This window comes from Solenopsis invicta, chromosome 7 (assembly GCF_016802725.1).
Source record: "Solenopsis invicta isolate M01_SB chromosome 7, UNIL_Sinv_3.0, whole genome shotgun sequence".
Lineage (NCBI taxonomy): Eukaryota > Metazoa > Arthropoda > Insecta > Hymenoptera > Formicidae > Solenopsis > Solenopsis invicta.
The window spans coordinates 2716133-2729126 of record NC_052670.1 but is presented as its reverse complement, the minus strand read 5'-3'; the positions used below and the strand labels follow the sequence as shown (position 1 = coordinate 2729126).

The 12994-nt window shown below is 39.2% G+C and overlaps 1 protein-coding gene across 1 annotated transcript in view; it reads left to right on the top strand.

Moving 5' to 3' along the window:
- The first annotated feature begins 449 nt into the window (after window positions 1-449).
- The window catches only part of LOC105199890, a 71773-nt gene continuing 59228 nt past the window's right edge, over window positions 450-12994 (top strand). The window contains exon 1 of the mRNA XM_011167173.3: window positions 450-569. Coding sequence (XP_011165475.2) covers window positions 535-569 — 35 coding nt within the window. The 5' untranslated portion in view covers window positions 450-534. The remainder of the gene's footprint in view (window positions 570-12994) is intronic.

Below are 12994 nucleotides of genomic sequence, written 5' to 3'. Positions count from 1 at the left end.
ACAGTGCGCAGACGTTGCTCTATTTCGGCTCTAGGCGCACTCTCGCAGCCGGCACCGCCGTGAGGTACACTCGCGCGAATCTCCGCGACCGTTTGTTCGATCTACTGACAAAAAGAAAGAGAGAGAGAGAGAGAGAGAGAGAGGAAGAGAGAACTGGTATTTGGTGGAGACTCATCAGAGTGCGCGGTCGCCACACCGTTCTCCACTGTCGTCCGCGTCGCCCTCGGGGAGTCGTCGCGCGCGGGATGTCTCATTGACTTCCGCACTGGAAACGGATACCGCGCGTCGGAGGCGCGCAAGTGGAGGAGGACCTGCTGTCCTGCGTACGAGTGGTGAACGGAAATCGCGACCGTATATATCCGTACGTGTATACGCTTTGCGCGCACCTTTCGCTTTCTACGAGTGATTCTGTGATTCGTGATAGAGACCTCGGGTGATCCTCACAGAGAGAAAGAGAGAGAGAGAGAGAGAGAGAGAGACCGCTACCAACTGGACGAGTTAGCGAGGGGTTGAAGGAGAACGTCGCCGGGTAGAATGGCTGCTGCGAGAATGGATCGGAAGATCTCTCTGTAAGTGACGATGCTGATTTATTTCGCATGAATCGTAGCTAATTCGAATCGTTACGATACGAAAGAATGTATTAAAAAAAATTTTTTTCTTTGCTTAAAATAATTCTTGCAGCTTGTACAAATGTTTTATCGCAATCTTCGTATCTTTTATCGCGATGCAAATTCATTGTGTGCAATTTGCCACACGAATTTCATGACGAATTCCTCCACATTGTATTCCCTCTTCTCGCAACATTCAGCACCGGCTTGATATTATAATAATTCAGCCTGCAAGATTTTTTACGGAAAATACTTGAACGTAATTACAGTCGTCGCAGCCCGTCATTAATTATACCTCCGGGCCGGTAAATTAAAATAATGCGTTTATGAATCCATGTAATTTACCTCGATACCACAAATCGTGGGTTGATCTCCGAGATAGATTATTTTCCGCTATCGTATCAAGTACTGATTACCGACTAATTTACGTGAAGATCAGAAATATTACCCACCGCGCGCGTTTTTCACGGGCTTGGCCGCGATTTGCTACACTGATACGAAAAAGTGTATCCTCGTGCGCGAGAGGAGAGCTCCCTCAAAAATACCTAATCGATTAGTTCGAAGCGGAACGGCAACATGTATCTGGTTAATCTATTATCCGGCTACTTGGTATCCGATCTTCCGAGAAGTTACACATCGGTCTCTTGTACATCGGCCTAAATAATAATTACTCCATTATACCATTTTCTTTCGGAAGGAACGCGGCACAGATACCATCGTCTCCCGTTACGAACCTAAATCAGTGTTACTGCTGCATTTTTGCCACGTCGCAAGTAGCAGAAACTGCTTTCATCCCGACGCTTATAATCTCTTTTTTTTTTCTTATGATTTTTCGTTTCGTACAAGACTCGCACATTTTCTTGCGAGACAGAAATGCACACAGAAAGAAAAAAACTTACAGATAGAGAAATGTGGTACAATAGAAAAATATTGATATATTTTCAATTGTCAAAATAAACAAAATAATTTTTTTAATTGTACTTGTTTCTAACGTACAGCGTGGCTATCAATTTAGTATAATTTATTACATGTATGAATTATAATAGTAATGTTGGGGAAAAAGGTAACGTATTTCCCAGCATTATACTTTTTAGCTTATTTGGTCATATTGAAATATTCTACACGTATAAAATAATAGTATAACTACCGAGAATATAACATCTTTAATGCAGGACCTGTTTTAGAGTAGCATTACTTATTGCTGGTATATTCCACAGTAGCTTGTTTCATAATTACTGTTCGCTATGTATTATCGCTTATGTCGGTAATCTCGAGAGTTGTTAATTATTGGTTATCTTGCCTCACCCGTCATTCTGCCCTAGTTTCTTCTAGGTTCTTGTGCATCTTCGCTACGGTTCTTTATTGATATCAGCAAGTAGTGATATCGATATCTTCCATGTCGATATCTAATAAAATTTCCAGATTTATTTACAGTATAAATTTTCATCACGTCTTTAACCTTTTTCTAGATAATAAATAACTATCAGGGACTAGAGGATTGAAAATCAAACCATGAAAACGGTTCTTTACCGATATCAGCGAGCAATGATATCGATACCTTTCACGTCGATATCTAAGAAAATTTGCAGATTTATTTTAATTTTCACGACATGTATCTTTAATTTTTATCTGGATAACAAATAACTATCAAGAATTAGGATTGAAGATCAAAGATAAAATTTTTGCGAAATATAAATTGTAAATTCTAGAATATACCCAACACGCAACTTTCATATATAATATTGTATAAAGTGCAGTATTGAATATATTTAAAATTAGAATGTTATATATAAAATTCCACAGAAAATTCCCAAACGTGCTTGAAATTTTTCATTCAGTCAGGGTGAATAATCTTTCGCGCTATTTCTTCCGAGGTATAAAATCGTACTGGGAATCTGACACAGTGAATCTAAGATCGAGCATAAACGCTCGTCATTCGGGATAGTGAAAAAGGATGGGGTTTCGAAGACGAGGCTGTTCTCGATCTTGCGCTCGATCGTCGCCGGTGGATCGCAGTTCACCGCGTACCATCGCAGCACCGACCAATCAAACGGGACATTAACCACAGTGCTCGGGAGGATCGTGCACTAGTTTGCATGCACCGAGAAAGGAAGCGATCACGGGCGATCTAGCTACTCCGACAGTTGCTGATGTGCGTGCGTTTACTCATGCGCACGCGTGTCGTACAATGCCTGGATGCAACGGAATTGCATTTAGAACCGTATTTGCCTTCAATTAACTGGAGGTATATACCGTCCGGTCCGGGCTCCGTTTTAGCGGAATTTTGCTTTCAAGTTCTTACGGTATAGACAATCAATATATCTCGATACCGTTTATATATATACTCTTTGTTTTTCATTTTGAATTTCTTCAGCTTTATTTAATTTGAGTAGGAAAGGTCACGCTAATAGCGGCAAATTAACGACGGCGTAAGTACACGCGAAGCTATTCATATCGTAGCGTGGTGACTGATATTTGTACTATTGTAGTATATACACGTAATTTCAATATTCATGAATCGTCAAAAAAAAAAACTGCGTACGGAATAAGATATATTAGAGCTTCGATATATCTGCGAGATCGTGTCAGCGATATGCTAACTATATATCACGAAACATGAATATGTATATAACATGACATATACGTATACACACAAGCGAAAACATATATCAGAAGGAATACCAGATAGTAGTGTGTGGTTAATTTACAGCTAGTTCTAGAGCTTGTATTCCTCCCGGCCTCAGCTCTGCTACCGACGTTGTTGTCAATACGTCGTGGATTATAATCACGGAAACGCTCCAGTTTCCTCAATCGTGAACCGAGATCAATGTAATCTTCTTCATGATTAACTTTGCTCCAGTCTTTCAACAGCGCGCACTCGACTCTGCAGTCGGCATTAATTTCAAGTAGAATTATTCTATAAATCACTCTAAAGCCACCAATATAAATGCTATATCGAAAATTAGAATAAAGCTATTTCCTTTGCATCTCATTTGAAAAGTAAAATACACACCGTCATTACTGAAAGTTAAAAGTAGATGACGTACTTTAACCGTTGATAATTTACAGAGCGCAGAAGAATCGTTCGTTACGCGCGTGGCTTCCGTTTTATCGTGAAACGTATCGATCGTCTCATTTAATTGAACGATTAAATCCCGTTGATATATCTTAATTTCGGTTTTACGATCTTCCGCTCGCGATACTTGCCGATTCTTCGATACTCCGATCGCCGACGGGGATGATAGAAGCGCCCAACGCGGAAGCTTTTTCACGGGTGACTCGACAGGAATGCGGTCCTCGCGCTTTACGATCTTACATCACAATAAATGTCGTGACGCATATTCAAGTTCTGTTTGCTCGAGCTCCAATTTCACACAGCGGTAACCGACGCCCACGGTTATCCGCTCGCGCCGATTTCAATATCCTAATGAGGCGATCGCGGAACACAGGAGACCGGGATTTCTTCTTCCCAGCGATCCAAATTTTACAAGCGACCTCGGCGAGAAAAGCTCGCGTGATCGATCGATAGCCAGCTTCGGCTGAATTAACGTGACTTTTCTCGCCTGCTCTACCACGCCCGTCTCGTTACCCGTCCGTAAGAAGCGTAATAAATGGTAACTCTAATACTGATCACTAATCGTGGGTTAACGTATCATTGTAGGCTTTAACTTGCGGGTTAATGGATTCCGTGTGCGATCAACATATAGATGAGATCACGTAATAACATGCGTGTGAACAATTTGCCTGTTTCCGTTCGTACATCAATTCGTTCACCTCACCCTGGAAAACGACTGCATCTCGTTGCATCATTTAAAAATCTGGCAGATTCAATCGGTTCACCTCAATCTGTTTAGAACTAATGAATCAGAAATCTCTTGTAGGAATTACAAAAGATTAATTAAAATAAAGTCTATCAAAAATTCCGATTATAAAATCTCGAGTCCCATTATAATAGCCAGAAATTATGCCTGGTTTCATTAAAACGCACTCAATTATATTATTTCCTGTTGATATAATAAAATCGTTTTCTCAGTGAAGAAAAGGGTATAGAAAGAGTAGAAGAATTATAATCATAGGAAAAATATTATAAATAGCGTATTCACATCGGTGTATTCTATTCTGTAAATACAATAAATTGAAGATTTTTATCCACTACGTAGAGAAATAAATATTACAATCGTAGATTTATGTTCGGCTTGAACGTGAGATATTTGTTGATTATTTCTCATACGTATATGATGATGGTCTCAAAAAACAAAAAGTTACAGTTAATAATTGGAATGGAATGAAAAAGAGATAGTCATCCCTTCGACATAATCGATCGCAACGGAATTTGTACGTTGATCGTTGATATTAATAATATAGCAGGAAGCAGGAAAAACGTATATAAATGAATATATATGTACGTATATGAATATATGCGTATGTATATCGATATAAATTCTGCGCCCGGTTACGCCGTATAACATTTGTATCTTTTATTCATTGCGAACCACGCAGTGCATCGCGCCGGTGCTGCGAGTGCTGCTTCGTGATGCGTAAAATTCACAGAAAAATCCTCGATCTTCCGTGACACTGCTTTCGTCCGTCGTCTTTTTCTGCCTTTCCCTTGGCTTCTTCGGTTGCGGTCTGATTCTCGCGTTCCAGGCGATTAGCCTGTGGCCCATCAAGGGCACGGGCAATCGCTCCTCGTCGGGCTGCTTAGGTGAAAAACTATATTGTGAGTTACCAGCTACTCCGATCGCTCTTCACCGCAGAATTATTCCAGCGGTGTTCCCTTCCAAAGAGATTCGCACTGCCAATCGTATCAGACAGCTAATACGAGCTTATTCATCTTAGGCATCGTTTGTTCTATTCATCACTGTTCTGCTATTTATCTACATTTATCATTCAAAACTTCGTCTGCTTGGTCTGCCCATAATAGACGCTGGATACAATCGCGTTACTAAAATCCTCTTAAAGTAGTTCTATTCTACTCGCTGAGTTGTATATAATACATAGTAGAAAACATTTTGTATCTATGAAACGGTCCTTGATTGTTGAAATTTTTTGTTGAATTTTTAACATACCCAAGTTGATGTAACGTGATTATGTTATTTAAATAATTTGTCAAATTAATATTCAACATTTTTTTAATGTCAAAACAATACAAATTACAGACAAATGAACAAATGACATAAAAGTAATGTAGGTAGTTATAAAACGTTAATTCTAAGATAAATGAATAAAATGTAAGTCAACATATTATAAATGTTAATTTTACCCAAAAAATTTGCTTCCACAATTTGTATTCAAATTGTATCAAGGCTTACATTTTTGTAATATTTGTGTTATTTTTCAACATATTTATCTTACTGAATTAACACAAAAATTTGAGTTATTTGAACCGTTTAGGACGTGCAATATATGTTAAATTTAACACAAATTTTCCAACTGTGTAATATTCGAACAATCAGCGCGAGTAATCGCGCATGTACGGATCACGTACGTTCCGGAATCTTTTCGTAACTTTATTTTGCTCCTTCCATTCGGGGTCAATATTCGTTCGCGCTATCTCTGCGTTCCCCCACATTGTTCTTAGAGAACAATTTCCTCGCTCTTCCTGTTCCTCTCTCTCGATCCGTCGTACCGAACATGAGAGAAAGAGTGCAGCGAGCGGAATTTTAAGTGGTAGTTGAAACGTGCATTTATAGGTCGGTTTTGCCTCGCAATTCCATCAGTAAAGTGAAGTACGCAAATCTCTTGGTAGGTCAGGTCGGCTGTTTCCATCACGCATTCTAATATTACCTCTCGATTACGAAATATGTAATACAATGTATTCAATCTACATGTAATATACACTTCCCCACTTCTATCCATAATTTCAGCTATAAAAGTTCATGATAAAACGCAATCTTATTTTTAAATCCAATATTCACCAGATATGTTCTTCATACAAACAATTAAACATTTTATTTGCCATATTCAAGTGTTCTGTTTGAGTGTATACTTTTAAATACAAATAAAAGACACAAATAATTTTGTACTTCGACTATTTTCATCAGTCAATCATTTACGTAATAATAATACGAAATTGTATTAAATCGACCGTGATAAAAGCGCGTTGTTTCCATATTTCAAAGCTGCTCATCAGCTCGTAGTTAGGGATAGGCGTTCGTACGTCGCGTAAGGCTGAGCGCAGCAAGCGCGAATATAGTAAATTGAATGCAATGAATCTTGAGTAGTCAGGTGGACGTAAATTGATATTCACAACCGACGCAGCAACGATTACCGAACGTGACCGGTCGATGGCATATTGCGCGCTCTTATGACCGCGGCCGAGGCAGGCGGTCCAGAAAACTGATCGCGTAACTCGATTTCTGACTAACTATTGTATGTATATGTATATGTGTATGTGTGTGTGAGAGTATTATCTAAAATAAATTTATTGGCCATTCCAAGCCTCGTTTAGCATTCATTTAGTTATTTATTTAAGCTGCTATTTAATTATAAATGTAAGCTGTTTTTATCGATAAAAATAATTTTAATTTTTGCAAAGTGACATATAGCGTTTCAACGATCTAAGTGTTAATGCTTATTTAAAAAAAAAAATGTATGCACGGTATATTTAGAATATTTCAAAGCTTTTCACAATAGTTCGACAATCTAGAACGAATCTCGTGTCTATTATTTTTAGAAAGTGCAGTGATGGACCGCGTATCGTTCTCGATATCAGACAATGACTCCGAATTCTAATCGCCATATAACGGGCCTACCGTTTGATTTGCATCGATCATCATGAGATGCATCAACAATCGCACGATCCATAGATTGTATGTAAAGTCAATGACATGACATTCCAGCGTTTAGCGATAAGATTACTATTCATGTAACGTAGTTAGATTATTTATGTCGAATTATTTATTCATTAATGTAAATTTGTGTAATTGCGCCGCCGAGCGCGTTAAAAATGACGGGGTGAACAGTAATCGCCTACGGAGATATCACGCTTCAAACCGCAGGGATATCCTGCTGTAAATGGCGACTCGCAATAATTATATGCCGCTATTACATGATCGCTCACAGCGAGGAATACGTTTGAATTTTATTCGCAATAGTACCGCAAGTTTCACAGGTTTCCTCGGCAATCGCCGAGTTTCGACTCGAAGTCACGAACTTCCATGCAAGTCAATTACGGTGTTCAACTAGCCGAGGTACCGGGTGTTCCGTTAAATCGTGAGCAAGTGACAAAATTTGCGATGGCGATTAGATAAAGAGAAACGCCGATTCGGAAGAATGCCTTCTCCTTCTTTTTCGAAAGCAGTCGCTTCATGGTGATGAATACGCGACTCCCCTAAAGTTGGTTATCTCCGTGCTGCAGATGTGAATCTACGTGCACTGGCTACCGCGTCATTTTCCAGGAATACATCTACATCTTCTTTTTACGTTTGAGCTTATGGGAAGCTGAACCAACTGTGCGCGAAAGAATTAACGAGGCAAACCCGCGGAAGCAGATAAAGCGAATTTGTAATGCGAGAAAGCCGGTGAGATTCTTGACCTTCAATTTTTATCGCGCGAAGAGATATGCGCATGTTTATAAGCGGTGACACGAGCGCGTAATGGGATGATACGTCGAGGAGATGAGCGCGTGTCGTGATTTTGGGATGCCCTCCCTCGGATTTACGACGCGTCCCCGCGTGCACGCGAGCTTCTGCGAGGTTCTCCCCGATCGAGCCGGGTTAATCAAGACGTACGAAGCACACGCTGTCGTCGTTTCGCAGTGAAAAGAGAGAATAACGGGGTTCCATTAACGCGTCCTTGTCAAAATAATAAAACATAAAAAAAATATTCGTTTTAATGAAATTATCCTTATCTCCGGCGCGCCGAGTGCGCCTCCTTCATTCAGTGAAATGAGATTCGCCGTAATAAGGATCCGTATTTGCGAGACAACGCGTAGACACGGCTCGTGCGACAGGTTGCCGCAAAACGTGCTCGATTATGTCACGCTAATGTAACAGGCGAATCCGGTGTAAACGGACGGGGATTCATAATTAACCGCGTTACCGCTTCCGACGAGCGCTACGTGTGTATTCCGTAAGCGACTGATAATTACGACGTTTTTCCGTAATCTGATAAACACTTAAATTGCTCTACGCGCCCGCGACTCGTCTTCGACAGTGCGTCAAAGCGTCCGTTGTTCCTCGACTTGCTCTTCCATTCGTTGTCGCGTGTACAACCGATCAATGACACGCGAACGTCGGCGAGGCGATTTAAAGGATAACTAAGGATGCCATTCAACTTGCCGCGTAAGCGAATCGCGCACGAATAATCTCGTAATTGCGTCGAGATAATTTGATGACCGGGTTCCGCTCACTTCTGTATAGAGATCTAGTTTTTGCATCTTGTCACGCGAACGGAGTAGAGTTATTACCTGTGCAACAGGTGCTGGATTTAATCCATATATCGTTGAGTATGTCATGTGATAGTTTGTCTTACATACAAGCTTGCGTTTCATCGACACGTCGTTCCCTCCAACAAAGTATTTTTCCTTTAAACACAAACAAAATTCACTTGTAACATTCGATAAAATTTATTTTCCGAGATTCTCACAAATTTCAATTGACGCTCGTGAAAAATATGTGATACTTATCACAGGTATACAAAGATAAATTTATTATTTCTTTTTTGTAGATCGTTGCCCTTATTTCGTTTTAAATCACCCATTGTGAAGCCATTGATTCGCGAGATCACGTTGATAATCCCATGTGGCATGAGAGAGCCCGCGTGATCGATCGGTGACGAAAGCGAACGAGATGTATGTAACCCGAGGAGGTGATTTACGTCACGACCTTTCTCCGGGCCGAGATTGCGCACGTATAAATCCCGACTTTCTTCGCTTTCGTGACGGGGCGAGGATTTCCGTGCGGAATGAGGGAGCGGCGCGACCGAGGAAGAGGACAACGACATTGACTGTCGTCGTGACCATGACTCGACGCCGTTGCAATTACGATCGAGTCTTCAGTCAGCCGGCCAGTCACCCAGTCTCTCTTTCCATCTCCGTTTTCTCCCTTTTCCCTCTCCTTTTTTTTATCCGTAGCGTATCCACTTTGGCGCGGCGAACGACGAATGATCGCGCGGCGTGACCACGAAGAGCACGAAGATATGACGATGAAGAGCACGAAGATGACGGGCGGGACGGACAGAGGGCGGGTGAAATTGACCTTCGTGGTGGGACTGACCTTCAGCAATGATGGTATCGGGCGAGTCAATCGGGAACATGAAATGTCAGTACGTATCGAGATGATATTCGCGAACGATCATAACGGTTAAGTCGATTTTTTCCCCTCGACGATTTATGGCAGATCTCTATCTTACGGCAGTTCACAGTGCGAGAATATTTCATTAGTCATATTATGCAACAGTGATAATCTGATTGTGAAAATCTTGTAAACGTGGGATATAAGGCAGACCGCTTCATGTGTATATTATATTTGCACTATTATTGATTTAAGACTGCCTTGCTAAAGCAATTGAAGGAGGTTAAAGCAATTTTCTGCAAAAATTCAAAAAGTTAAATTTTCAAGAAACGGGAAAAACTTTTTATCTTCAAATCGTTCATTGGACAAATGTAGCGATCTTTCTCTGGATATATCATAAGAGCAAAATTGCATTAATTTCTTGACGCTGCACTTGTTTGAGGACCTAGTTAAAAGAAGAAGAATATTAAAAATCTGAACTTGTTTGGTTCTTCCGGGAATTTCATATCTATTACCTCTTTATCTTATAATATTTTACATTTACTTTTTTTACAACATTTAATAATGATAAAAAAGTATAAATAAAAATATTATATAAAATATAAAGCAATCATTTCAAAATTTTACAAGTTGTTTTTAACAAAATATCTTTTTATATATTTCTCTTTGTATAAACCTAATAATTTTTCTTTGAACATCTAATAGATATACGAATCAAGATTTACAAGATTCTTGCTAGAAATTTTATATTTATTATCTATTTACATTTATATTTCCAATCAAATTCATTTTCTGTCTGACTCTTAATTTCGTTCGCAATGTGAGGTTGCTGATAGAGAATAGTTTGGGGCCATAACCCAGATTTTGAAAAAAGGGACTTGTTTGGTTCCATATTATAAGAAACTTCAATTTCATCTGTTTCAAAATTAAAACAATATCTTTATATCTAATATTCTTGTCTATTCTGCTCTTTTCTTTCAATAAAAAATTAAACTATATATAAAATTATATATAAAGACGGGTATTTGTTAAATTAAAAAAAAATTGTAATTAACTTTTATGTGGAAATTGTAAAAAGTTTTATGACAACTTGGTTAGAAGAAAAGATAAAAAAGTTTTTAACAACATGTCTATCGTGTTAGAAATTTTCACCGCTGAAAAATCTGCTGTAGCCGGAAACAGCAATCGCCAGCGACACGGCCGGTGACCCCGGCCTATCGCTGCGATCTTCGCTTTCGCCTTCGCGGTTTCTCGCAATGGGTAATATCTGATGAACGATCGGCCCTTCGAGTTCATTCTCTATACAGCGAAGAAGCCGAGTCATCCGCGGACGGATTCCGCGCCTGTAATCAAGAAAGTATCCACCAGCGTCATAATTTCGAAGTGGCCAGAAAGAGGGGCAGAGAGGAGTAGAGAAAGATTAGAGGGGAAAAAGGTGAGGGAAAAAGGACGGGAGCGGTAGCAATATATAGGCGCGGGCACGCGCAAAGAGGGAAACAAAATCGCTCTAAGGGCTGCTTCCTGGACTTCGCTATGGCGGTCCGGCATACCTGGAAATCGGCGGTAGCCTGTGGTAATAGCGAAACAGTTTCTCCCTCTTACCAGCTTCCCTCGCTCGTGCGCAAAGAAATATGTATATCCGGCAAAGAGCACGAGGCGCACCGACACATAAAATAACGCGCGTAAACCTCTTACGAGATTCTGAGTGGTCCTGCTGGCGGAGACTCCGTGTCGGCTTCCGCTTCCGTCGCTGCTGCTGCTGCTGCTGAAACTACTGTTGTTGCGAATTCCGATTTTCATAAGATCGCATCTCCGGTGAATGATTGACATAAACGAGCCATTGCAATGAGATTTTCGGAATACCACCAGAAAATCCGTGTTGTAGGATACGACTAACATAAAGATATAGATTAAACTTTCCGTGAAATTTAACTTTATACATATTTCATGAAATCCCAGGCAACAGCAAAATTTCATAAATGTTTGATACAATGTATGAAACGTTAAGGAACCTTTCCCTATTTTTACACACAAAAACGTGATTATTACGTTTTTATGAAGTTTTTGAGATAAAAACTATTATATGAGACGGTTTAATTTTGTTCGTTTATTATGTGTATTTTTAACAATGTGTAAAAAATAGTAGTGTATAATATAATTATACTTGAAACTTGAAAAGCGTTTTTCTCGGAACTATATTGTTAAAATCTGCATGCAGGATATCTCAAAAACTATTGATCTCTAAAATTCCCGAATTTTTAACGGTAAATGTATTTTGATGTTATAAAAGCTAATTTTTCTGACGAAAATATGCAATGTTAACTTAAAATCGAAGCTTTTTTTATCAATTTACAATTTTTCCGTAAAATCCAAGGTTTATTTTCTACCTACACTTTTAATAAATAAAATGCAATTAAAACTTTTTGTTTCGGATCATCCCAAGTCACATTACCGTATACCAAGTCTTTTTAGAAGCGCTTTCTTCATTATTTTATATCTTTTAAACAAATTAACTTTTTAATAATTCTTATTTTACACATTGTTGAATATACATAGAATAAACGTGCAAAATTTGAAATCATTCCATCGCAAAATTTTTACCAAAAAAATTTGTAAAAATAGTCTTGTTTTCGAGTACAAGAGAAAAGGGAAGACGCCTTAATATAAAAAGGAGTAAGAAAAAATTGACAAAAAAAGAGAATTTCTTAATAATAATAATTCACAATTATTTATATGAGAAGTACTATAAATATATATAGGTAAAATAAATATATATAGGTTCACTTAAGAAGGTGTTAAGTGTGGTCTGAAAATGAGCAAAAAGCGTACAAAGAAACAAGGAATCTTTAAATCGAGAAGAGCACCGATAGCGCGAACATGAAAGGAGAGGGTCGATTCGGGAAAAGGTCGGCAATTTTCGCATCAATGTAAAATTGCCGAGCGTGTAATTGAATGCGCGAATTCCGCTTAGTGAGATCTGGAACGGTAGAACACCGACCTCCCAGGGGACGATTAACTTTATGAGCATTCTTTCGCGGGTGGCTGACATCTCGAAACGCGGGCACAGGATCATAAAAAAAAGAGAAGAAAAAACAATCGGTTGCACAGGCGGCACTGAAGTTAGAGGGTTTGTGCAAGTTATATTACAGA